This window comes from Lutra lutra, chromosome 15 (assembly GCF_902655055.1).
Source record: "Lutra lutra chromosome 15, mLutLut1.2, whole genome shotgun sequence".
In the NCBI taxonomy this organism is placed as follows: Eukaryota; Metazoa; Chordata; class Mammalia; order Carnivora; family Mustelidae; genus Lutra; species Lutra lutra.
In genome coordinates, this window is record NC_062292.1 from 40,581,996 (window position 1) to 40,605,505 (window position 23,510).

The 23,510-nt window shown below is 54.3% G+C and overlaps 1 protein-coding gene and 1 long non-coding RNA gene across 4 annotated transcripts in view; both read right to left on the minus strand.

Annotated features, from left to right (window-relative positions):
- Positions 1-240: 240 nt before the first annotated feature.
- LOC125085418 (uncharacterized) lies at positions 241-5,754 on the minus strand. The gene is made up of 3 exons (XR_007122919.1): positions 4,898-5,754; positions 1,014-1,050; positions 241-528 (listed from the first exon to the last, which is right to left on the minus strand). It is a non-coding gene; the product is annotated as an uncharacterized LOC125085418 (long non-coding RNA).
- Positions 5,755-10,115: 4,361 nt separating this feature from the next.
- Positions 10,116-23,510, minus strand: part of CACNA1S (calcium voltage-gated channel subunit alpha1 S) — a 69,205-nt gene continuing 55,810 nt past the window's right edge. For 2 of the 3 annotated variants that reach the window (XM_047705015.1, XM_047705014.1), the window contains 15 exons: positions 22,939-23,067; positions 22,677-22,742; positions 22,008-22,099; positions 21,126-21,285; positions 20,063-20,190; positions 18,962-19,058; positions 18,531-18,633; positions 17,452-17,553; positions 17,028-17,152; positions 15,733-15,861; positions 14,665-14,900; positions 13,319-13,404; positions 12,447-12,538; positions 12,095-12,238; positions 11,404-11,971 (listed from right to left, as the gene is read on the minus strand). In XM_047705015.1, coding sequence (XP_047560971.1) covers positions 11,720-11,971; positions 12,095-12,238; positions 12,447-12,538; positions 13,319-13,404; positions 14,665-14,900; positions 15,733-15,861; positions 17,028-17,152; positions 17,452-17,553; positions 18,531-18,633; positions 18,962-19,058; positions 20,063-20,190; positions 21,126-21,285; positions 22,008-22,099; positions 22,677-22,742; positions 22,939-23,067 — 1,941 coding nt within the window. In that variant the 3' untranslated portion in view covers positions 11,404-11,719. Of the gene's footprint in view, positions 10,288-10,847; positions 10,913-11,403; positions 11,972-12,094; positions 12,239-12,446; positions 12,539-13,318; positions 13,405-14,664; positions 14,901-15,732; positions 15,862-17,027; positions 17,153-17,451; positions 17,554-18,530; positions 18,634-18,961; positions 19,059-20,062; positions 20,191-21,125; positions 21,286-22,007; positions 22,100-22,676; positions 22,743-22,938; positions 23,068-23,510 lie in introns of those variants that run through there. The other variant, XM_047705016.1, reaches the window with a different exon arrangement.

Genomic DNA, 23,510 nt, shown 5'->3' on the forward strand with positions numbered 1-23,510 from the left:
TCTTCTAATTTATAATAGTGAATTTGTCAACTTTTATTGAAGGAGATTCTTGCTGGTGACTAAAATTCCCTCCACCTCCACGCTACAGCATTTTTTCCTTTTTTTTTAAATTTTATTTATTTATTTGATAGAGAGATAGAGAGCACAAGTAGGCAGAGCAGCAGGCAGAGAGAGAGGGAGAAGCAGACTCCCCGCCATGCAGGGAGCCTGATGGGGGGCTCGATCACAGGACCCTGGGATCATGACCCAAGCCAAAGGCAGCCACTTAACTGACTGAGCCAACCAGGTACCCCCCACCCTACAGCACTTTAAAGTTCATTTTTTGGTTGATTCCTGGCTGGGCTCCTCGACCAGATGGGCCCCTCCCTCTGCTCCACCAGGCGGTTCCACTGACCTTTATGACCCACAAGATGACCCTTCTGAGCCTAGCTTGCAGTCTGTCTTGACTGTGGGGGCAGAGGGTCAGTGTTGAAGGCCTGAAATGCTCTGGGAGATACGGGAACAAAGGAGGCACTCAACTCCAGGCACCTGGGTAGGCGAGGTGGGTGGGGAAGGGGATGAAGCAGTGCAGCTGCCTTTACAGGGATATAAAGGACAAGGGGGGCCCTGGAGCCTTTAAGCACAGGGCAGACATGGAGAAGAACAGTGCTCTGAGAAGTCACAATTCCCTTTCCACTCCACCTACCCTCCCTCTGAGCCCAGACACCTTCTCCCTGCTCCCCCCTCCCCAACTCCCAACACTGGGGCCATTCACAGGGCCCTCACCAGCTGCCCTCCCTTCCCACACTTCAACCAGCTCCCTTCACTGGAAAGAGCCCAAGGGGAGGACCCAGCTGCAGCTCCAGATGTGGATGATGCTCTCTGGGGGAGAGGGGAAAGGCGAGCCAGACTGCAAGCCTCTTGCATCACCCTCCAGTGATGATGAACTGTGTCAGAGATTTTGGCAAGGGTGTGGTTAGGGTCTGAGGATGTATCTGTTGGTGCCATTCTCCTCCCTTCCCTCCCCTACTCACCCGCACAGATAACTGCTCCATCCAGTAGTCCAGATCACTGTTAAAGTCAAACCAAAACAATGATAACTTCAAGGGCAAATTTCAAGGGCAAATCACCCCCCCTCCCCAACCTGATGGAAAACAGGGCACCACCAGCAGTGCCCCAAGGGTGGAGGAGAGGGAGGAGGCGGCTGGTGGGATCCTGCATCTTTTATTAGTATTTGCACCTAGAGGAAGCTCTCTCTGGGGCCAGTAGTTCACCCTTCCCAGAGCAGCAGGCCCGCAGAGTGTTGAGTCAGATCCTGGACAGTCTCTCCCCATCTTCCCACCAAAATAAGAGGTGGGAGGTAGCTAACATGTATGGACCATCTATGAGAACCAGTTACTTTCTACGCATATTCTACTTTCACCTCCTAACCTATGAGCTGGGCTTTATTATATTTTTTAATTTTGCAGAAGGGGAGAATGAGTTTCACCCAACATAAAAGCAACAGACCCAGGATTTGAACCCCTTTGTCTTATTCCAGACTTCCCAGATCACCTCCAGGCAACTGCCCAGAGGGAAGGAAGCTGGGTTGACCCAGGCTTTCACTCCAGGTTTAGCCCTCCTGGATGATAGTGCTGTGTTTTGCAAAGCTGCTCTCCCGCCCACCAGACCCTGGACGACTCTGGGGCTCATCTCTGGTTTCCTGCCTCTAGGAGGTCCCCTCTGACTTCCGAGAGTAGATGACCCTTCTGACTCAGGGCTCCACTGCTGGGAAATGGCGCCAGAGCTGCTGCACCAACTACCCCTCCCCCACGCCCATCCCTCCAGGCTGAAGGATGTCAGGTCTGAAGGAGCAGGAAGGCACATCGGCCTGGAAACTCAGGCCACCTCAGCAGCTCCTTCCTGGACCACCGGGGAGCAGAGCGCATCTAGATGACCAGACCCGGACTCCTGGACGCTGCTGCCCAGAGGTGAGGAGGGAAACTGGGCACAGAGGTCAGACAGGGATCCCAGTGGCAGGAAATGGCTTAAACTGTAACTTGGGGAGATTTAGATTAGATGGGTGACGGGAGGCCGGGGACAATCCCTGCCCTCCTCAGTCTCTCTGCAGTTTTAGCTCAGCCTGTGCTTCCTCTCTCTGGTTGGCTCCCACCCTTTCCTACCGCTTCTCCCTCCTCCCAGCTGCTCTCCTTTCCTTCCCTAACCCTGAAGTTTCTCAAAGAGCTCCCTATATGCATATCTCCCCCAACCCCCACCCCTTTCCTCTCCGCCTGACAGAAACAAGCACACACACAGACACACTATCCCGGGTTTGGCCCCGAATCCCCTATTTGGACTGGGGTTTGAGCCCCAGTTCTCTCCCTGAGCTGAGGCCTTTCCCCACTGGGCGTCTAGGAGCTTCCATCATTTCTCTTGACAGGAGCTGTGGGCGTCTGGGCAGATGGGAATGTGGGGGAGCTGAGGAGGACCCTCTCCGAGGCAGGAAGCTCCCACTCCTGTAGTTAAAATACTCGAGCAGCAACTTGAGGAAGCCATCTGGCCCAGATCGCTCAGGCACGACCTAGCTCTCAGCAGCAACCCTACAGTAACAAATCATTGTACCTAAGAGATAACCTTAGCTCTAGAAATGTCTCCAGAGGTAGCCTGAACTTGAGTCCTGTTCCCTTTTATCTTCTTTAAGATTAGCACTAGGCATTGGCATTTGCAGAAACCGATTATTGTCCTAAAGGACTGGGGTGGAGAGTACAGAGTTCCTGGACCTCCAGGCCTAACTGCCAGCCCCACCCCAGCAGCGGTCCTTGGTTCCACGGAGAAGCGCATGAGCCCATCCGCTAGTCCAGCCACACAACCACTGAGACCTGGACAGAGAGCCCAGCTCCACCTGCCAACCGGAGCTCAGAACCCCAGAAAGGGTCTACTGGGGTGCGGATTCGGAGGTCTTTGCTCAGGCGCGGGCTCAGCCTGACTTCCTCTGTTACAGATGGAGACAGACCTAGCCTTAGAGGAAACCAGAATTTGTTATAAATAGAAGGGAGAGAGAGAGAAAACTGCTGTGGATTAGAAACACCCTATCAGGGGCGCGTGGGTGGTTCAGTGGGTTAAGCCTCTGCCTTTGGCTAGGGTCATGATCCCAGGGTCCTGGGATCGAACCCTGCATCGGGCCTTTCTGCTCAGCAGGAAGCCTGCTTCCCTTTCTCTCTCTCTGCCTGCCTCTCTTCCTACTTGATCTCTGTCAAATAAATAAAATCTTTAAAAAAAAAAAAAAAGAAAGAAAAGAAAGAAACACCCTATCAGTCCTAAAACCCCCAACTATTTTTGGTTTCAAATGTTAATGACAGTTTAATTAATACCCCATATAACCTCAGACGTCACTCTTCATCCACTTTCAACTTTGCCACGCTGCCCATGAAGGCCAAAGGCAGGAGGAGCCAGCCGGTGGGGGCAATTCTCAATGTCCCAGAACCCTCTAGTTGAAAAGAACCCTAAGATCATCTAGTTTTACAGCTTCGTTTTCAAGTGAAGAAACCGAGGCCCGGACAGGTAAAGAGACTGGTCCGCAGTTGTGGACCAGTGGGGACCATGGGACTAAAAGCATGGTCCCCATGGTCCCAGAGCAGGCAGCGCCCACAACAGTGGGGAAGGACCCGGAGGCTAAACACTCAGGACTGGGCTGCATGGGAGTTTACAGTCTGGATAAAAGCTAAGACTGTACAAAATAATAGACAACTTGGAAGCCCAGGGGTGGTGCTCCGAGTTGGGAGATCTGGGTTCAGATGTCGGCTCCGCCACTCGCAAGGTATGTAAACTTTGGCAAGTTATGGAGCTACTGCAAACATCCATTTCCTTGTCTCAAAATGAGGGTAATTGCCCTCACTTCATGGCAGGACTGTGATGAGGTTTAGATAAGGCAACCTGGATTGAGCACCCAGTACTATGCTCAGCACAAAACAGAGAGTAATTTCCTTCTCGTTGCCCGTGGATTCTCGGCCCCTTCTTCAGTGGGCCTCTGTCCTCCACATGGACATAAAAAAAGACAGGGAACCTCCAAGATGAGTGAGGATGAGGCTGGTGTGGACAGGGTGATGAGGTTTGGCTGGCCCAAGGGCTCCTTGGTGGTCTAGGGAAGTGGGAGAGTTACTCAGCCTCCCCTGGCCCCCGGAGGGTGCGGGCTGGAGAGGGGGCAGGGTAAGTGTTGCAGAACGCAGGAAGGAGCCTAGCATGCTGGATGCCTTCTGTACACAAACAGTCCTGGTCTCAGCATCGCTGGGGGTTATCTGGAGGGCATCTCAGCTTAATTTCACTCGCCGCACGTGCTACGCTGTGCCAAGGAGGTTGCATAAGCTTTCTCATTTAATGCTCCCAAACAATCTCCAAGGTAAATACGGTTATTGTCCCCATTTTGCAGAAGAGGAAATGGGCTCAGAGGTCACTTGGCTAGCGTGGTCATCATTAGTGCCGTGCACCAAATATTTCCGGCCCTCTGCCTTCTGTCACAAGGCAGGACTGCATGTCCTCTGGTGTTAGCTGGGGACCAGGTGACTGACTTCGACCACTGACGAGGGGGGCCAAACTGACACGTGTCCCCTCTAAGCAGAAGCATAAGGAGCTCCCTGCACCCTCACACCACTGAGTGTTGTATATGGAGTTTAAGTGAGAAATAAACTTCTGTTGTGTTAAACCCCTGAAATTACTTCGTGTTACCTTGGCATAGCTTCGCTGGCCCTACTGTAGTTGATAAAGTCAGGAAAGGGGCAGAGCCAGAATTCAGAGCCCTGGTCTGTGAAGATCTCAAAGAGCTCTAGTACCTTCTAGGATTCTACCTGCCTGTCCAGGACCCCCAGCAGCCCCTTTTGGATTCTGATCTGGACAACCTATGGGGAAGTAGGAGGGGCAGGCAGCCTTTTCTGCCTCCACTCACCTTGATTCCCTATGATTTGACTAAGCTTTTGCCACGTTTCCAGATCACTGCGTCCCAAAAGAGCATGGTTCTGTATTAAACCGCCTGGGGGCTCGGGCGGGGTCTTCTGGCAGCTGTGCCCAGCTGTCCGTCGGGGGTCAGGATCCACTCTGAGAAGTAATTAGAAAAAAATCCAAGGGACTTCCAGTGCTGCTGCCCATCGCTTGCCTGGGAAACTGTTCTCAAGTTGGGTATCAGGACGCCCCTGTGTGAGCTCCAGCTCAGAACGCCTGGAGGAAGCGGATCGTGGAGTGGATAGATGCAGTCAGGGCCCAAGCTGGGTGATGAGAGCTAGCATTTCTGAACATGGTGCCGGGGGTTGTTTAAATGCTTCATGTAGTGCTCACAACGACTCTAGGAGGAAGGAACAGCTGTCATCCCCTTATTAACAAAGGACACCAAGAGTTGCCTGAGTCACACCACGAGAGAGATGCAGCGGGGGCCGAACCCACCCAAGCAAGCTGATGTCCCATATCATCCCATGTTGGGTTAAGGTGAAGAATAAGGATGGATGAAGGCCTTGGCGGCTGCTGAGCTAAGAAAGCAAGTATAGCACCCTGAGACGCCACCTGCTTCACTGGTCCGCGCGGTGACCAGCACACAGATGTTCCTAGAAGCTTTCTGTGTCATAGCCCCAGACTGGAAACAACGCCAATGTCCATCAGCAAATGAATGGATCAACTGATGCAGGTCGGATAATAGAACACTATCAGCAATAAGAAGGACAATATTGGAGACGCCTGGGTGGCTCAGTCACCTTCAGCACAGGTCATGATCCCAGGGTCCTGGGACCGAGTCCCGCATTGGGCTCCCTGCTGAGTGGGGAGTCTGCTTCTCCCTCTCCGTCTGCTGCTTCCTCTGCTTGTACACTCTCTCTCTCTGGCAAATACATTAATAAATCTTAAAGGAAAAAAATGGTACAGCATGGATGAACCCCCAAAAAATGCTGAGTGAAAGAAGGCAGACCTGGGCGTGGGGACAGTGGGGTGCAGAGAGGAGGGAGGCAGGGGCAGTGAACAGAGCAGTGAGCGGCAAAGGGGGGATTACTAATGAACACCAAGAAATCTGGGGGTGGTGGAGAGGTCTATTATCTTGGTGGTGATGTTGGTTCCACGGCTGTGTATACATCTTTTAGAAATAATCAAATTGGGCACATAGACTATGTGCAGTTTATTATATATTAGTTATAAATCAACAAACTTTTAAAAAAAGGTACTTGCTCTAATTTCAACTGGCGAGCAGAGCAGCTGGTAACTTGTCCTGGGTCCCGGGGCCAATGAACTACAGTCCTGGGTGCCTGAACGGCATTTGAGCCCTCTGCCCTGCCCTAGGAGGCCTGTGGGCTCACGGAGGGCCCCCTTTCCCCCAGAAGGCACAGTGGGGGGGGAATTAGAAAGCACAGAGGTGGGGGAAGCAGTTGCAAAAAGAGCAAGCAGGGGGCCAAGCAGGGAAAGCCAAAGAGAGAGTGGAGAAAAGAGATGGTGCCAAGGAAGGAGGAAGGAGGGGGCAGAACCCCCTGTCCCAAACCTAGTGGTGAGGAGGGGACCTCCGGGGCAGTCCTAGCCAGGACCCCAGAGAAGCCACTGTCCCCTTGCTTCAGATGCCACCCTCATAAGCCCCTTCCCTCTGCTTAAGTTGCCAAATAAGCCCCACCCTGCCTAGGAGCTAGTGATTTCCAGTCCCCACGGATGTAGCATTGCCTCGGGTTTCAATAGATATTTTCCTCAGCCAGACCCTGCAGAGCAAATTACCAGCAAACAAGCATTTAACACTTTAAATATAGGAGATGGCGGTGGGTGTTGGAGACTTGGAGGGAGGTGGTGGGGGAGATCACACGGGATTAACCTCTGTAATAGGCCGTTACAAAAATATACCAGGTCGCGCATTTCATGGGACCGTGATGAATGCCGGCACCCCGGGCTGTGTGTGTGTGTGTGTGTGTGTGTGTGTGTGTGTGCACGCACTGAATCTCATGGGATGATTTTAGGAGAATTTCAAAGGCCCTTTGACCATAACAGCCTGCACTGGCCTGAGGTGACATAATCTCTTGAAAAATTACTCTATGTCCTCTCCCCCACCCATGTGCTTCCTGACACTTGTCCAGCTGACAGAGAAGACACTTTGCTGGGAGAAGAATTAGCCAGAACTGGGGTGGATGCAAAGAGCATGAAAAGAACTTTTTCTTCCTCTTGAACTTCCAAACTAAGTTGGAGGATCCAAAGAAGAGTTTGAAGTCATAACCCAAATTAGAATGAACTCAGAGGGAGAGGCCGTAATCTGTCTCCCCTGTCCCCCACCCTTCCCCACCCTAGGCTGAACAGTGGCCCTAGGGCTGGCCAAGGAGAATGAGGAGGAGATGGGAGGCCCAGGCCTGGTCGGTGGGGGTGGGGGGGAAGGTCAAACTCCAAGACCAGAAGGCCAGACGTGGGGGTACCTGGAGAGATAGTCGACCTCCGATAGTGGCTGGTACAAGGGCTGCTGGGCACCCACCTACAGACCCCTCCTTGTGGTGGTTATGGTGAACCCTCACCTCCCCTCTCAGGGGGGACATCTCAGCAATGATAAGTGCTGAAAGCCCCCAACGCTCCCTGCTCCATCAACCTCGGTCTGCACGCTGCCCAAGAACAGTCCCACATGGGGACACCCACCTCAGGGAGCCCTTATCCAGACCAATTTGTCTCAACTGCCCCAAAGCCAAAGGTGGGGTCTCTGCCCCCCCAAAAGGCAGTGCTGTTACTTGGGTCCCCCTGGACAGGGAGGCAACCATCCTCGTTACAGTAGGTCAGGGATGATAAAATTGCTGTTTCATAGACAAAAGGGACTGAATATCAACAATTTCAAACAATCCAATCTAATACATGTCATTTAGCCAGTGACTGTGCTGTTGTTCCCTTACCCACCCTCCCTCCCCTGCTCATCTGTCCCTCCCTCCCCTCCTTCCTTCCTCCCTTCCTTCCTTTGCTCCTTGCTGGGGATACAGACTTGATAAAGAAACTCACTGTCCTTGAGGAACTCTTAGTAGAAAAAACAAAGTGTAAACTCCAAGTGTCACTGCAAGGTAATAAATGCCATAATACTCCGACTTTCACTGCAAGGTGATAAATGCCGTAATAAAAGGCGTCACACAATACAAGAGAGAGTCACCTGGCTCCACAAGCTGTCAGCCCCACGGCAGGAGTGACACGTTATTGGGATCCGATGCCAGGAAAATGGGGGTCAAGGTCAGCTCTGGGTTGGCAATGCCTTCCATAGTGGCTTCTCCAGAGGCAGGAGCTGGCCTCTCCAACCCCGGGCTATCCTGGGAGCCGGCAGGGCCCGTGGGGGATGCGGCAGGATCCAGAGACCCCTGGGCTGATAGTCATGTGGCCCAGCCTTCCCTAAGAGGTCCTGCATGCCCCTGAGCTCATTGTCCCCCCAGTTTAAGGGTCTGGCTCTCTCACTAGCCAGCATCAAACAGAAAGCAACAGCTTCTTACCAAGCAGGTCTTTACCTGGCCACTGTTGTACCATCCAGCACCCTGGAAGTAGGAATTAGTCCCATTTTACGGACGGAGGGGTAGAAGCTTAAGAGGGCTGTGTGAACTGCCTGACACCACTGCATGAAGGTAGGTGAAGGGGATTCAGGTCCGAATGCGTCTGGCTTCCTAGTCGAGGCTCTGAAACACGGCGCCGAGAGTACCTGTCTGTTTCCTTTAAGCATCACTCAGCCCCATGGAGAGCCTGGCCTCCACACCACCACACTCGCCGCCGCTGGAGAGCAGGGCCCTGGAGCTCCTCCCTACTCTGAAGATACATTGGAGCAGGGGGGCACCCCCCCACTGGCTTTCCAGAGACCGTCCCTCTGAGCTTCACACCTTCCAGATGGGAGGGCTCTGCATGAGGCTTTGTGCCCGTCCCCTCCCACCAGCTGCACCCCCGTCCCTTTTGGCACACCCCACACCCAGCAGCTGGGCTCCAAGTCTGCAGGCAATCAGCAAGGAGAAGACAGGGTCCAGCAGACACTGCCTCTGGCCTGCTCCCCCCCTCCCCCTTGTGACAGAAGGTGGCCCCACCAGCCCCTACGGGCGCACTGTCTCTGACAGTCCTGCTGAGTAGAGGGGTCTGCCTCCCCTCCACACCAGCCTGTTCCCCTTGCTCCCGTCTCAGCTCTCCTCCTTCCATACTGTTCCTTTAGGGCTTTATGGGAGCAGCCTGGCAGCTGTGCGTGCGTGTGTATGTGTGTGTATGTGTGTGTGTGTGTAGGGCTGAGGTGAAGTGCCACATGCTCGTTGCCCCTGGAAGCAGAGCGCCTCCTCCCTGCCTCCCCTGGGCCTGGACAGACAGCCAAGATGGCGGAGGCTACGGAGCCCAGGTGGGGGACGCAGGGCAGGCAGCGGGTGGAGGGAAGGGTCCGTGCTTCTTGCCCTTGTCCTGTACTTATTCACAGTTATGGAGCCACTGGTCTGGGTTGAAAAGTGCTCAGCTTTGGGGGCATAACTTCAAACAAAGTGGACCTGCTTTGGCTGGGGTAACAGTAAACCAGCAGTTATGACCCCCTGCTGTACTGGGGGTGGGGGGGCAGGTGCCATGTTTCTGGGCCAGACTTCGGAAGGTCGTTCGGGGAAAGCTTTCTGCAGGAAGCAATAGCACAGCTGAGAATTGAAAGACGACTAGGGAGGGGTCCGTGGGGCTGAGGCTTCCTATGGTTTTCCAGAGATGAAGGCGTGGTGGAACTCAGAGGTGAGGGCAGCTCCCCCTGGCGGGTCTGCAGGAGAGCAGGAGGCAGGGCAGGGGCCCAGGGGAGGCCTGTAAGCAGAGGCAAGGGTTTGCACGATATTCTGAGGATTTGGGGGTGCCTTTAAGGCTTTTAAGCGAAGGAATAAGATAACAGGTTCTTCTTTTAGAAAGATCAGAGACAGACGGGGGGAAGAGAAGAGAGGAGGCCAAGACGGAAGGCCAGAGGCTCTTGCAATAGAAGAAGCAAGAAATGGGGCTGCCTGGGTGGTTCAGTTGGTTAAAAGTCTGCCTTCAGCTCAGCACATGATCTCAGGGTCTTGGGATCAAGCCCCATGTTGGGCTCCCTGCTCAGCAGGGAGCCTGCTTCTCCCTCTCCCTCTATCCCTTTCCCTCCGCAGACCCCCCCACCCCCATGCACCCTCTATCTCAAAAAAAATAAATAAATAAAGATCTTAAAGAAAAAAGAGGAGGCATGAATCATTGATTGAACATATTAGGGAAGTCACTGTGGACACAAAGACAGACTTAGGAGGCTGAGTCTGTGGGGGCAAGCTGGGAGCCCAGACAACACACAGGCTTCTGGATTGAACAGGGTGGGTTTCCTTGAGATCAGCAACACCGGAGTAGCCACAGCCTCTGGGGAAAGGACAGCAAGCCTGAGTTTGGACACGATAGGTAGGACATACGTGAGTTGTCGGGGAGAAGGATATGGGGATTCGCTCTAGCCGTATGGAATTGGGAATTATCAACAGATGCAGCTGAAATGCGAGTCGCTAAGAGCATCCAGGGACACTTCCCAAGTGGAAAGAAGGATCCAGAACACAGAGCCCTGAGGGATCCATCCCCCACCAGAGAGGTAGGTGGGCCCGGCGAGAGCTCGCAGGGAAGCGTGGGGTTGGAGCACTTGAAGGGTAGGGGGAAATTTGGGAGATCCAGGGGTATAGGCATGTCAGGAAAGAGAGAGAGGTAAGTTGTTCCTAACACTGCCTAGAAATCAAGGAAGGTAAGGACTTGGGCCTCCTAGATTGGCAACAAGGTTGTGGGAGATACTGGTGACTGATGGGCAGCAGTCAGGCTGCATGGGGGATGAGAAATGGGAACTAGGAATGAAAATGTGGAGGAGGAGACAACCCAGGTAAGAACTCCGGTCTTCAGGAATGCACTAGACAGACAGACAGACAGATAGCCCAACTGACCTCATGTAGGTAACCAGAACAGCAGCAAGGACATGTTGTTAAGATGGAAACATCTCGAATGTGTCCTACAGACAGAGGGAGGAGTGGGTGAGGGGGAGATGGGAGACTGGCTGGGGAAGAATCCCAGGAGTTGGCTGGAGGAGATTCCAGGCTTCCTCAGGGTCAGGAGGGAGGGAGGGGAGCAAGAGACAAAGGCAGACAAGTCCATCAGCTTGGTGAGAGGAGCTGGGGGAGGGACCCTGTGGTGGCCTGTGTCTCTGCGGAGGAGGACACCAGGCTGTTGAGGGGAGGTGTGGGGGAAGCCACTGGTGTTGAGGTGGGAGGAGAGGAGCACTGAGATGGCCTGGGACCACAGTTCTGCAGCCAGAGGCTGCCCAGCGAGGACCTGAGGCTCCAGCGTCCCCAGGCCCTAGCCAGGCCCTCTGGGGACTCTGTCCTCCCAGGCCCAGGCCCCCAAGCCCTTGAGCGGGGCTCCTGGGAAATGGAATGGGGAAGAGGGAAGAGTGAGGAGAACAGTAGGAAACGTTTCCAAAAAAGGAGACGAGCAGGCACCAGGTGCCAATGTCATAGGCCTGAGACTTTAATGTCCTGCTGGGGGGAGTGGCCTTCTGCCAGCCAGACACTGGCACTGGTGGGTCTATTTGAATGACGTTGGAAGCTCCATCCAACCGTGCCTCTTGCTGGTGAGAAGAACAGCCCGTCAGTCAACTTCTTCCTGATCTTTTTTCAGTGGTTCCTGACTACCCCTACTCAGCCTATCCACTGAGACTCGGAGAGAGAGGGGTCTCTGCAGGGGGCTAGCCCTTTTCTGCCCCAGCCACCCCACCCTCACCGTGGGGGATGCTAGCTCTAAGCCCCTGCTGTGAGGGTCTTCACAGCCTGGGGGGGATCAGGGTCTCCTGGGAGCCCTGATGCTGGTCAAGGCTGCCCAGCGAGGACCTGAGGCTCCAGCGTCCCCGGGCCATGGTCAGGCCCTCTGGGGACTCTTGTCTTTTCAGCAGTTCCGTGGCTGCCACCTCCATGTCCTCTGGTGCCATCTGGCAGGCGTCTGCCAGGGCCTGGCCGGTCGCCATGACAAAGTTAGCATCAACCGCCAAGGTGTCTAGGCCGCCTCGAACCAGAGCCTGCAGGGAGGACAGAAGGCCAGGTGGGTTCTCCTGGGGCACCGCCTCAGGGGTCTGCCTCTATTGGCCAGCCCAGAGCCACCCTGAATGCCGCCCACTGCTCTGGGCCCGCCGCCACCTCACCTCTTGAATCAGCTGGGCTGTCGCTGGAGTCTGGCACTGGGAACTACTGTGCTTGGTCCTACTGCTGTGGGATGCTTGCTCGGGCAGAGACCCTGGGCTGTGCCTCCTCCTCTCCTCAGGCAGGGGAGGCTCGGTGCTGGCACGCTGTTCCAAATGCAAACAGCAGAGACCCCCAACGGGGATGCTGGGGCCCCTGGGATCCCGTGAAACTGCAGCTCTTCCGAGGGAGCCTCAGCCAAGACCCACAGAGAGGGAAGGACCCAGGAGGCTGACCCTTTCTGTTATTAATGGGGAAATAATGGTGGCCCCCTTCCTCTGTATAGAGTTTCTTCCCAAGCCTCTGCCCCATTACCTGGGAAGGGGCAGGAGATGCTTGGGATCTGGGCATTTCTCTCTGGGTCAGCTGTTCTTTTAGCTTTTCCACACAGGATTTGCTGTGGGGTCCTGTGGGGCAAGACAGACCAAGGGCAAGAGGGGCTTCTGACTCCTGCCAGGGGCCCGGAGTCAGGGGAGCTCTGCTCAGCCAGACAGCCAGACCCTGAGAGCTCCCTGAGAGCCCTGGGGCTGTGGAGGGCGTCCTGTGTGGGGAGGGGGTGCACATGCTAAGATCCAACCAAGTCCAGCCTGGGTAGGACCCTGTGTTGTCTCCTTGCCCCTCTACTTGCCCTGGTCTCTGTCCTTGTGGGTTTGAAAAGGGGGAGGGATCAGGGCCAGAGTTTGACCAGATCTGGTCAAGATCTTCTTCAGTATTTCCATGTGTGTTTGCATGTAAAAGTGTGTGTATGTGTTGTGTGTGTGTGTGTGTGTGTTTGCGCGCGCGTGCTCTGAGGAGCAGGGCAAGTGCCCTCATCTCCATCGAACTTGGGCATCCTCAAGGCTCCTGATGTCACACACAGTGGTCTAGGACCTGCTGGGAGGTCGCCAAACTATCTCCTGAAGGACCCCAGGGCCAAGGGGTCAATGTGGCCAGGGGCTGTCCTTCAGAGAGGGGAGTACGGAGGGTGTGAGTTTCCTGGCCTGCCCCCTTCACGCCTCACTCAGTTACCTAGTTGGTACCCTTCTCCCCCACCCGGATGAGGAGCTGACAGCTCGTCCACCCCAGGCCCAGCTGGCTCCCATAGCGACAGGCTCCCAGCCAGATTCCCCTAGTGTAAGGAGAGAGCCAGGCTCCCCAACCCTCTCTGGCAGATTGCTCAGCTTCTAGAGCACCCAGAAAAGACTGACCCAGGACCCTTCGGGGTTGACCAAAAGCTCCTCCTCTGGCAGCAGGCGTCTCTGTCTCTTCAGGGAACTCCCTTTCATAGTGGAGGCTGAAATGGAAGCAAAGCTGCTGAGTGAGAGCAGGCTGCTGGTCCTCCCACCATTCCGTCCCTCCGTGGCCCCTCAGGGTCTGGACCTATCACTGGTGTTGTCCTGACTCCAGGGCTGGGGATCACTCCGCTCTCTGGTCGGCCAGTCCTGGCCAGCTAAGAGAAAGAAGCCAAATGCGTCCCCACCTCCTCTCCTTTGCCCAAGGGATGCCATTCTTCTACCCTTTCCACATTCTGTTCACCTTTTGAGGCCCAGCCCCAGCCTCACACCCTCTCGGACACTGGTTCTTATCCTCGGTGGCACATTGGATCAACCAGTAGTGGCCGTGTCCCATCCCCAGAGTCTGTGGTGAGGCCCCAGGCACTGCTATTTTGGAAGGCCGAGAGACAGTGGTGGAGTGGAGGCTGGCACATGGAGGCTGAGAAACATTGCTTAGCTCTGTTCTAGGCCTTTCCAGCCCCTGGTGATCAGGACGCCTGCATTCTCAGGGCACACAGGACACATGTCCCAAGGAGACTACAGTCCTTTCAGGTCAAGGTCCAGGTCTCATGCTTCTGTAGCCCCGGAACATCCAGCACCATGGTGACCCAGGCGCACTTCCGGGCCTGTGGGGCTCTGAATGGAAGGGGGTGTAGGCAGCCCTAGCCCCGGCGGGAGTAGCTGCTCACCGGGCATCTGCCCTCTCCTGCCCATTTCTGACGGTGTGTGACAGCCTTGCCAGGTCCTCCTACCTAGAACAGAAGCTCTGCTTGGACATCAGCCCACAGGTGACGATTTCCGAGAAGCTCTCCCCCTCATCCTGCTGTTTTTCGTGACACTTACGTAATTGTCTATTATATTTAGTTTGCAGCTCAGGGTGGGAGAGAGAAGACCCACTTAGCAATGACATCTCCCAGAACCTAAATCCAACAGTTTAATTTTCTGCAGCTTTTTGTAGTAATTCTCTCTCTTCCTAACCTGCTATGTTCAAGAGGTTAGACCTTAGACCTTAGACCAGAGGACGGAAAGAAGGAACCACAGGGCATTTGTGCCAATGCTGCCCTCTGCTGGCCAAAGGAGTCTCTGAAGCCCAGGCCCTCCTCTTGCTTTAAGGTGGAGGGATCCCAAAGGACACAGAGGTAAGCAAAAGACAATCTATACATTTCAGGATGTCCTCCTCCTAAAGGACCTGGAACCCACTAAATATGTCTTCCCAGCCCTACCCGAGGGCCCCTACATCCAAAGCTGTCAGTTGCTGCCACTACTTTGAAAACACCTGCCTGTTGCTATGGTTGCTGTTGCCATAGGCAATGTTGGCATTGGCATTGTTGGTATTGGCATGAGCCAGAGGGTTGGTGTGTGGATCTTGAGGGAAATCCTCCAAGAAGACAGGTGATTCCAGTTCTTCCATCTCTATCTCAGCAAACTGGAGCGGTCTCTGGTTGGCCATGACAGGGGGCAGGGAGTTGGTCCTTTCCAGGAAGTTGTCCACCTGTCCAAAGAGGCCTCCAGTCCTCTAGGGTCAAGGAGAAGAGTGTAAGGGCTGAGAGCCGTGATGGGGGGATGGGAGCTGAGAGTGCATGGGGACTGCCATCCTGGAATAACATCCTGGGAACAAATGATGGCATTGGAAGACAAATCCTGTAAGGCCAGAGGAGAATGGACTGGGCTGTGAGGGCAGAGAAGAGCTCACGATCTCCCTCTTCAGAGAGTTTTCAATTAAATGGGGGTAGATAGGACACAACTAAGGAACTACGTAGGAGCCTACAGACTACAGACTACAGACATCTGTACAAACTACAGACATCCAGATGGGGAAATACATTGTCATGGAAAGATCACTGGATTGGGAGTCTGGAGAACTGGTTCTAGTCCCATGTCTAAAACTAACTTGCTGAAGTGATATTGGCTATCCCATATCATCTCTTTGGGTCACAATTTCCTCAGGAATAACTCAAAAAGTTTTAACTAGGTGGTCATTAAGGACCTTTTAATTCTATAGTGTCATAAAAAATTCTAGAAGGCTAAGGATTGAGGACCAGTGTAACGGGAAACAGGCACGCCATTTGATAATGAAGGGATTCCAAGAGATGAATGTAAACTAGGGCTCTTGGGGAGGTGAGGACAGGAGTGAGGTTTGGTAGAGGAAACGAAAAGAGTATGTGTCATATTTGACAACTCCAGGAGGTTGGGTCCAGTAGGATTCTGAGTCCCAAGAGATGTGGGCTATAGATGTCTTCAGCTTCCAAATTCTCCTCCGGTATGGTGGGGCTCCTGGCCCTCGTCACTATGAGATGTTGCTGCTTCCCGTGCCTAGAACACACGGGGTGGCCACAGTCTTCACTTACCCGGAATATCCCTTCCTCCATCGCAGCCTCCACCATGGCTCTCTCCAGTTCCTCTTCTGCCGTCAGGTCTCCTGAGATGGTACGGCGGATCTCTGGGGCGGCCTCTTCCTCAATGGTCCGCAGTCCAGCCTGGGGACAGAAGCTCAGTGACCCCTCCAGTCTAGTGAGAGAGACCAGACTGCTTCCCATGGCCTCGCTCATTTCTAGCCCCAACTCCAGCCCCACCCTCTCCTGGACATTCAACATCCCAAGGCTCCGGGAGGCCCTGCTCTGACCACCGGGATGGCCCAAATCCTAATGGCTCCCAAGGAGTCTTCTCTCAACCTCATGGGTGATTTCATACCCTCCCAGGCCTCCAGGTGGAAAAATCTTTTTACTCAGTACAATCTCCTAGACAAATGATCTCTTTTGAATGAACATATCATTCATATCATTTTTTGAGTTGATCAAAGCAATGGGATGAACCAAGATTGCTATCATCTGATAGCTTGCAACGAGAACACAACATCATTTCTGTGACATTCCTGTCCAGGATCAGTGTATCTTAACCCTATCATGAAAAAACAACACGTGAACTCAAACTGAAGGATATCCTGGCAATCTTCCAAAGTGTCAAGGTCAGTCAAGGAAAGACTGGGAAACTGTTCTGGGTAGAAGAGTCTAAAGAGATATAGAAACTAAATGCTGTGTACAATTCTGGAGTGGATCCTTTTACTATAAAGGACATCACTGGGACAACTGGTGAAATTGGCATGAGGCCCGAGGATTTGATGATCATAAAGTCTCAGTGTTAATTTCCTGATTCTAGTGGTTACATTGTGATTATGTAGGAGAATTACGGAGAATGCCCTTGCTGCATGTGAAAATGTTCTGGGTTGATGAAACATTATGTTGGGAATTACTCTCAAATGGTTCAGGAAAAAAGTTGTACCGTTGTACATGCGACTTCTAAAATTTTGAAATTGTTTTAAAGTAAAAATTGCAATTGAAATGTTTTCAAGCACACAGCCCAAATGCATGCATATTTTTGAATTTGTAAATTGTGTGTCTGGTTAACACCAAAAAATAGAAATAAAAAACAGATGAGATGAAACAAAGTTTTAAATTTCTTTGCCTACCAGTGGATCATTTTAAGCACTCAAATCTCTCTTTTGAAAAAAATCCCATTTCTTTTGGTCCCATCATCCTTCCCTCTGGGCCTCCATCACTGGCCTTCAAGGACATGAAGAGGGAGCTGGAGCCTGGAGACCTGGCTCACTGGAGTCCCTGGGACTTCAGGTCCATCCAGGCCTTACCTGGATCTGTATGATGTCCTTCTTGGGCCGATACCCATAATACTCTTCCTGGCGCTTCATGAACTTGCGGAAGTGCTCCTGGATCAGAAACGTGGCGTAAAACTTCCCCACAGTCACCTCATCATCTGCAGAGGAGCCAAAAAGGGATGTCCTGAAGGTGGGTAAGAATCTGAACCAGGTTTGGAGTGGGAGCCGGGGATAGCCAGGACTGGGACATTCAGGACATGCCTCTCCTTGCTGACTTGGACAGTGGGCAATTCCCATCCTAAGTCTAGCACCAGTCCTGATGGCCACCACGGGGTCTATCCAAGGTATTTACAAAGTGTCTGGGCCATTTTCAGATTCTCACAGGGCTTCCTGGAGATGTCCCTTATCCCCTCTCCTCAGCTGCTTCTGGACTCTGGTCTCCCAAAGCAGCACGCACCTCCTATTGGAGGAATGACCTGGTCCAGGAGCTTCATGCTGGTTCTCTTCCAGATCTTCTTGATGATGGCCCTCAGCTCCTCATTGGCCTGCTCAAAGTTACCTGGGGCAAGGGACGGGTGGAGGCAGTCCTAAAGTCACCCAGCCCAAGTCAACGGCACTTGACAAATCGCCTGGGATTCTCCGAACACCTCACTCAACAAATGTTGGCTGAGGTCTTGTTTGTTTGTTCATTGGTTGGTTGATTGGTTTGGGCAGCTATTGGGCTGAGCACTGGGCATGGCGGGAGGGCATCACCGTCCCCCTGGGGCAGCCCAAACCTTGGGTCATGTATTCACTCCCCACAAGCCTTGGCTTCCACTGCTCAAAGTGGCTGCCTTTGAAAGCTGTCTGACATCTCCTACTCTTTTCCCTTTCCCCTCAAAAGCCCCCAAATCCCCATGCCCTGTGGTCTTTCCAAAGACCCCTGCAGCCTTCCTGCTGCCCTAACTTCCTTTCTCCAATTCTTGACTCTTGGCCCTCCTCTCCTTGCCCTCTGAGAAAACGTTCCCTGGGGCTGTCCTAGATGTTGGCAGAGGTTCTGATGCCCTTGGGGGATGGCTCTGATAGAGCCGAGCCCTGAGAGAGGGCTCAGGAATAATACCAAGCTCCCCCACCCCGCCTCCTTTCCCAGCTTCCTCCATGTCTGCCTTCCTGGCGGGGTGCGGGGGGAACCTGTGGGGTTAGTGGAGCTGAGTGTGGACTGCCCACCCACTGCAACCTGAGGAGCTCCTCTGCTCCTGCCCAGAGCCAAACCTCAGGTGACCCTCCCCTCTGTGCTAACACTGCCACTTCTCTGGCCCCGTTCAGACATGGCTGCTTGGGAATAGATCCTTAGGGACCTTGGCCTGTAGAGAATTTTCGAGCTCTATCTAAGCCCTGAAAGGCATGAGAATGTTGTGGTCATGGTCGGGGTCCTCCTTCTACTTTTCCACATGGCTCTTTGCTCCAACTTTTAGCTCTGAGAATCTGGCAGAATCTGCACCAGAAAACTCATCCTCTGAGAGAAGGGAGGGGGGCCGCACGCTAGAAAGCCCTCACCTTCCGTCTTGATCTTGAGTGCCGTGCGGACCAGGGCGAAGAGGGTGGCGTTGAAGGTGACCGTGCCATCGCTGTTCAAGGGCATGTTCATGCCCACCAGCCGCTGTGAAGGGAGGGCAGTGGCTGACTGCCAAGCTGGGACCAGGCCAGGTGTGGCGGGTCATTCCAGCCTGGTCTGTGGACCGGGGGAGGGGGGAACATGAAGGCTGGGGGTGTGGGTGATTCAGGACGCCCTTCACAAGGGAATGGAAAGATGAGTTGGGGGGACACTGCTGAGACCTGAGGTCCTCAGGGAGGAACTTGGGGATGAAGGAGATGATTGCTGTGAAATGACTCATCCAATCAGGCCCTCCCTCACCAGCTTCCCTGTCCCAAGGTGCCTAAGCCTCTTTCTTTCCTGGAGGCCACCCCTCCTTAGCAGCGCTGTTTACCTTACAGGCCACCCGGTGGGGACAGAACTTCCCGAAGCCCAGAGGGGGCTGGATCCGTCTCAACAGGGTCACCACATCCAGGTGTTTGATTCTGCCCCTGCAGGAGGACACATGGACTTGTCTCCCTGCAGCCCCACCCAGAAGCTCCCTCCAGCTGCTCAGACAAGGGACCAAGGGCAAGAGAGCCAGGCCACAGGGCAATGCTTCCTATTGTCCAAGGAAGTAGAAGCTGTGCTCCCTCTTTAAAGAAGAAACAATGTTTGGGTTCACTATTGCCCACCACCAGGAATGGGCTGTCCTTTGTGGGGGGGCAGATGTCCTTTTGAGAACAGAACATCCTCAGATGTGGGATCTCCAGGTCTGGAACCTGGACTTCATTTGCACCACGGCAGAGCTTTCCTTGGGCTCTGTTTGAGCTGACTGGGGGCTCTTGGGTTATATTAATAGATGTAGAGGGTGTGGATCACGGGAGGTGGAAGCCCACTTCCCAAGACTTGTAGAGAGCTGGAGAGCTGTGTCACAGGTTGTTGTGGTAAGGATTAAATGAGATGATGTTTGCAGTGGTTAGCACAGGGCCTGATGCCTGGGCAACATTGGTCAAATATGAGCTTATTATCTTTCTAGAAAGAATGTAAAGCAGTAGTACTTCCCAAGGGTTAACAAGCACACAAACGCCCTGAGGATGAGGCTAATAATTAATGAGGGTTCTGATTCAGTAAGTCGGCATGGTAGGGGGGCAGGGAGCCAGAGCTCTGTATTTTAATGAAGCTAGGATGCTATTGGTTCCTGGACTACAACTGCCTAGCCAGGGCCAACTGAGGCACTGAGTTCCTTGCTCCTGGATGTGTCCAGGCAAAAGCTGGATGACCATTTCCCGATAAAGTCAAGGGGTTTTCTGCCCTGGGAGCCTGTGGGATCCCTTCCAACCCTAAGAAACTCCAATTTTCTGATCTGGAACATCAGATAATGAAAGGAGAGGGAGGCCACTCATTCTTATAAAACTGGAGAGTGACTCCCTGTAGGGACACCAGGACGCAGTCTAGGATGGAAGGGGGGACAGCTGATGGATGGCCCCGCCCAGAGCCTATAGATAGGACTCACTTAGCCTCTGGGTCATACTCTGCCCAAATGGCCTTGAACTCATCCAGGTGATGAGGGCCCAGAATGGACCAGTCCCGTGTAAGGTAGTCAAAGTTGTCCATGATGACAGCAACAAAGAGGTTGATGATCTGTAAGGCGAGAACAGAGGGTTCCCACCTGGAAAGGCAGGTGATAATGGGGAGAGGGGTGGGGGCTGGGGGGTATCCAGTGGGTAAGGGGGTCCTTTCTTGCAGACCTTCTGAATGACCTACCTCCCCGACACGAGCAACCCGTGTCACACCCTTGTGCTCCCGCACGGGTAGTGTCCTCTGATGGGGGTCTTTGTGCTCAACCTTAAAAGCCCAGCTCAAGCTCTTCCAATCTCAGCCACTTACCCCCAGCCCAGAGGGATGACCCCATCAGTGTCCTCACTGGACCATGCCCTATTACTGCTCCTGCCTTGTCTGTGTATAGTGACCGTCCCTTTGAAAGGCGAGACTTGCTCCCACATGGGTTCCCCAGTAACCAGGGAGCTCCTCCAGGGCCAGACTGGGTCTTAGCATGTTTCTACCCTCTGCACGGAGCCCAGGATGCTCATACAACAGTTTTTAACTGAATATAGAAAAAGAAGAAAGAGTGAAGGAACGACAGCCCACAGACGGCGCTGGCTCTTCACCTTCCACATGAACAGACAGCAGACCCGGGATTCCAGAACAATCTGCACTGTTTCTAACCCCATTAAGGCCTCCTCTGGGACCCTGTTTCCAGAGCCTCAGCCATGGGGCAACTTTCTCTTCACAGGAGTAGGGAGGCCAAGTGGCTTTATTGGGGGCCCCTATCTATGCAGGACAGAACCCCTTTAACTTCTTCTTTTGATCACTAATTGCTAACCAAAAAGGGTAAAACTTTCAACAACCCCTCTGGACATGATAAAGCTCTCAGAAAATCAAGTCCCCCCCCCAGGCTGAGTGGAACAAGGGGCCATCTGACCAGAGTCTCCTGTGTCTTATGTCCCCGAAGCCCACCCCCGATGGACAGGAGCTGCCAGGGAAAGGGAGGGCAGGCTCATCTCCGGGCATCTCACCAGGAAGGCACAGAGCATGTAGAAGCTGATGAAGTAGTAGTAGGCGAAGTTGGTGCCACACGTGTACTCCTCACCCGGGCCATAATCTGACTCGGGGTCACACAACTTGCCGTAGCTGCAGGCCAACAGGATCTCCTGCCATGCCTCACCCGTTGCACACCTGGAAGAGACGGGGTCCCGTTGGCCTGTCTGCTCGTGGGTGGCCCCTCAGGAGGCCAGCAGCCTGCGGGTGCAGGGTGTGGACAGGTGGGCAGACTGGGGCTTCCCCCTCATCCCCACATCACCAAAAGAGGCAGTTTAGACCCCTAGGTTCACCAAGTAGCTCAGTGTGAGGCGGGCCTCAGTTTCCCCTCTGTGCCGGGGCTCCGCTGCTCCTTATGGGGTACTATGAGCAGGAACTGAACTAAAGAAAAGGGGTCTCTTGGCTGCAGGGGTAAAGTCAATCCGTGATTCAAGTCTCTGGTGGGGGACCGCAAGGGAGAGCGCCGTGCTGACCGTGCTGACCGACGTGGGGCAAGGTCACAGGCCACTGAGGCCCCACCACTCCCGTGTAGGGACATTTGGCCTCTGTCTCCTGCTGCACTGGGATGAGGTCCCACCAGGACCAGCTACGTCATTTTGGAGGCCCGGTGCAAAATGAGTATATGGGGCCATTTGTTCAAAATGGATTTTAAAAATGGCATGGGTCATGCAATGGGGAGCAGAGCTGACTTCTAAAAGGATTAAACATTTCAAGACCAGGATAGGAGAGCCTCATCTTGTCAGAGCACAGGGCCTAGGGCCAAGAAGACAAGGTCCTGCCTAGGGGCAGAGTATAGCCCTTTGCCAAGGGCAGGGGTGCGGATGGGGACGTAGGGGTACAGGGCAGCGGGAGCCTCACACCTGAAGAGCAGCAGCACAGCTTGCGGGAAGGTCTGGAAGTTGTTGTTACGGTTTATCTGGGTCCCGTCCACCATGGCGATCTTACCAAACATCTGCAAATCACAAAAGGCCCCCACTTGTGACCTAGATTGCAGCCTCCCCTCAGCCCAGGCCCTGCTGGCCTCTCCCACCTCACTACTCCCCTCCTTCACCTCTATTTCCTCCAAATCCCCTTCACCACAAGCCACAGCAGACCTAAAGCCAAATTAATCAGATTATTTTCAAGATTGGGAGAAGTTCTTCCCACGGAGCCAAAGGGAAGCGGGAGAGAGGACCACGTTTTCCCAGCACAAGCCAACTTAGGGACTCCATGTGGGGAATGGGGGGACAGGGTTCACAGAGGGGTAGACTGAGACACCGGATTCCCTCCTCAGGTGGCCCCTGCTGTCCACCAGCGTGCCAAGGTTCCTCCTGGATGGCTCCCAGCCGACCAGTCGTGCAGCCACCAGGGGTAAGGTGCCCAGCATCCTTCCTCAGTCCCGCATCTGACCCCATGGTGGCCGGGATAGAAGAGGCAGGAAGGGTGGAGGGTCCAGCCTCCGTGCTGATTAGGCCTCCCTCAAGGGTCCACAGATGCCCCCCACCACGTGGCCCAGATCCCCGCTTTGAGCTGGGCCCTCCTGCTCTCACCTGCATGCCGATGACCGCGTAGATGAAGAAGAGCATGACGATGAGGAGGGCCACGTAGGGAAGGGCCTGGAGGTGAGGAGGGGGGTCAGGGCGCAGGGCTCCACGCACCTGCTCTGCAGCCCTGCCCCTCCCCGAGCTCTACTGTGCACCCATGGTCACACCGGGGCTCTACCCCGGGCCACACAGATACCCGTCACAGCCCCTCCAAGTCCCCCATGTCCACCTGACCTGGGCCCCGCTCAGGTGGGCTGGGCAGGCACACCTGGAAGGACTTGATGAAGGTCCACAGCAGAGTGCGAACTCCCTCCGCCCGGCTCAGCAGCTTGATCAGCCTCATGACCCGGAACAGGCGAAAGAAGGCACTGGAGATACGGGCGCTCTCGTCCGGGTCCTGCGGGCCAGCGCCCCAGAGGTCAGTCTGGAGGTGGCACCTCAGAAGAGGAAGGAGCAGGCGGGGCGGGAGGGGCAATGTGTGTGTGCTGGGGAGACATCCGCGGCAGACAGGAGTTCCAGCCCCAGCTCGTGTCCCCTGCCGGACCCTAGCACCCGGTCCTCCTCAGGCTTAGGGCTCTGGGCTTGGGGAGCCAAAAGGAGGGAGGTGGCCCCTGCAGGGCGCTAAGCCCATTCTCAGGAGAGGCAGCGGGGACTCGGCCCCGGGCCCTGTGAGGCTGCAGCCAGGCCCACTGCCTGTCCTCCTGGGGCCTCCTGCCTCTTCGCACCTTCTCCTCAAGCTGCCACTGAGCGGAGGACACTTTCAGTGCAGGTTTCCTAAAGCACGACTGCTCTGTCCCCATCCATTCACCACGGCCACTCCACCACCCCACCGAGCACAAG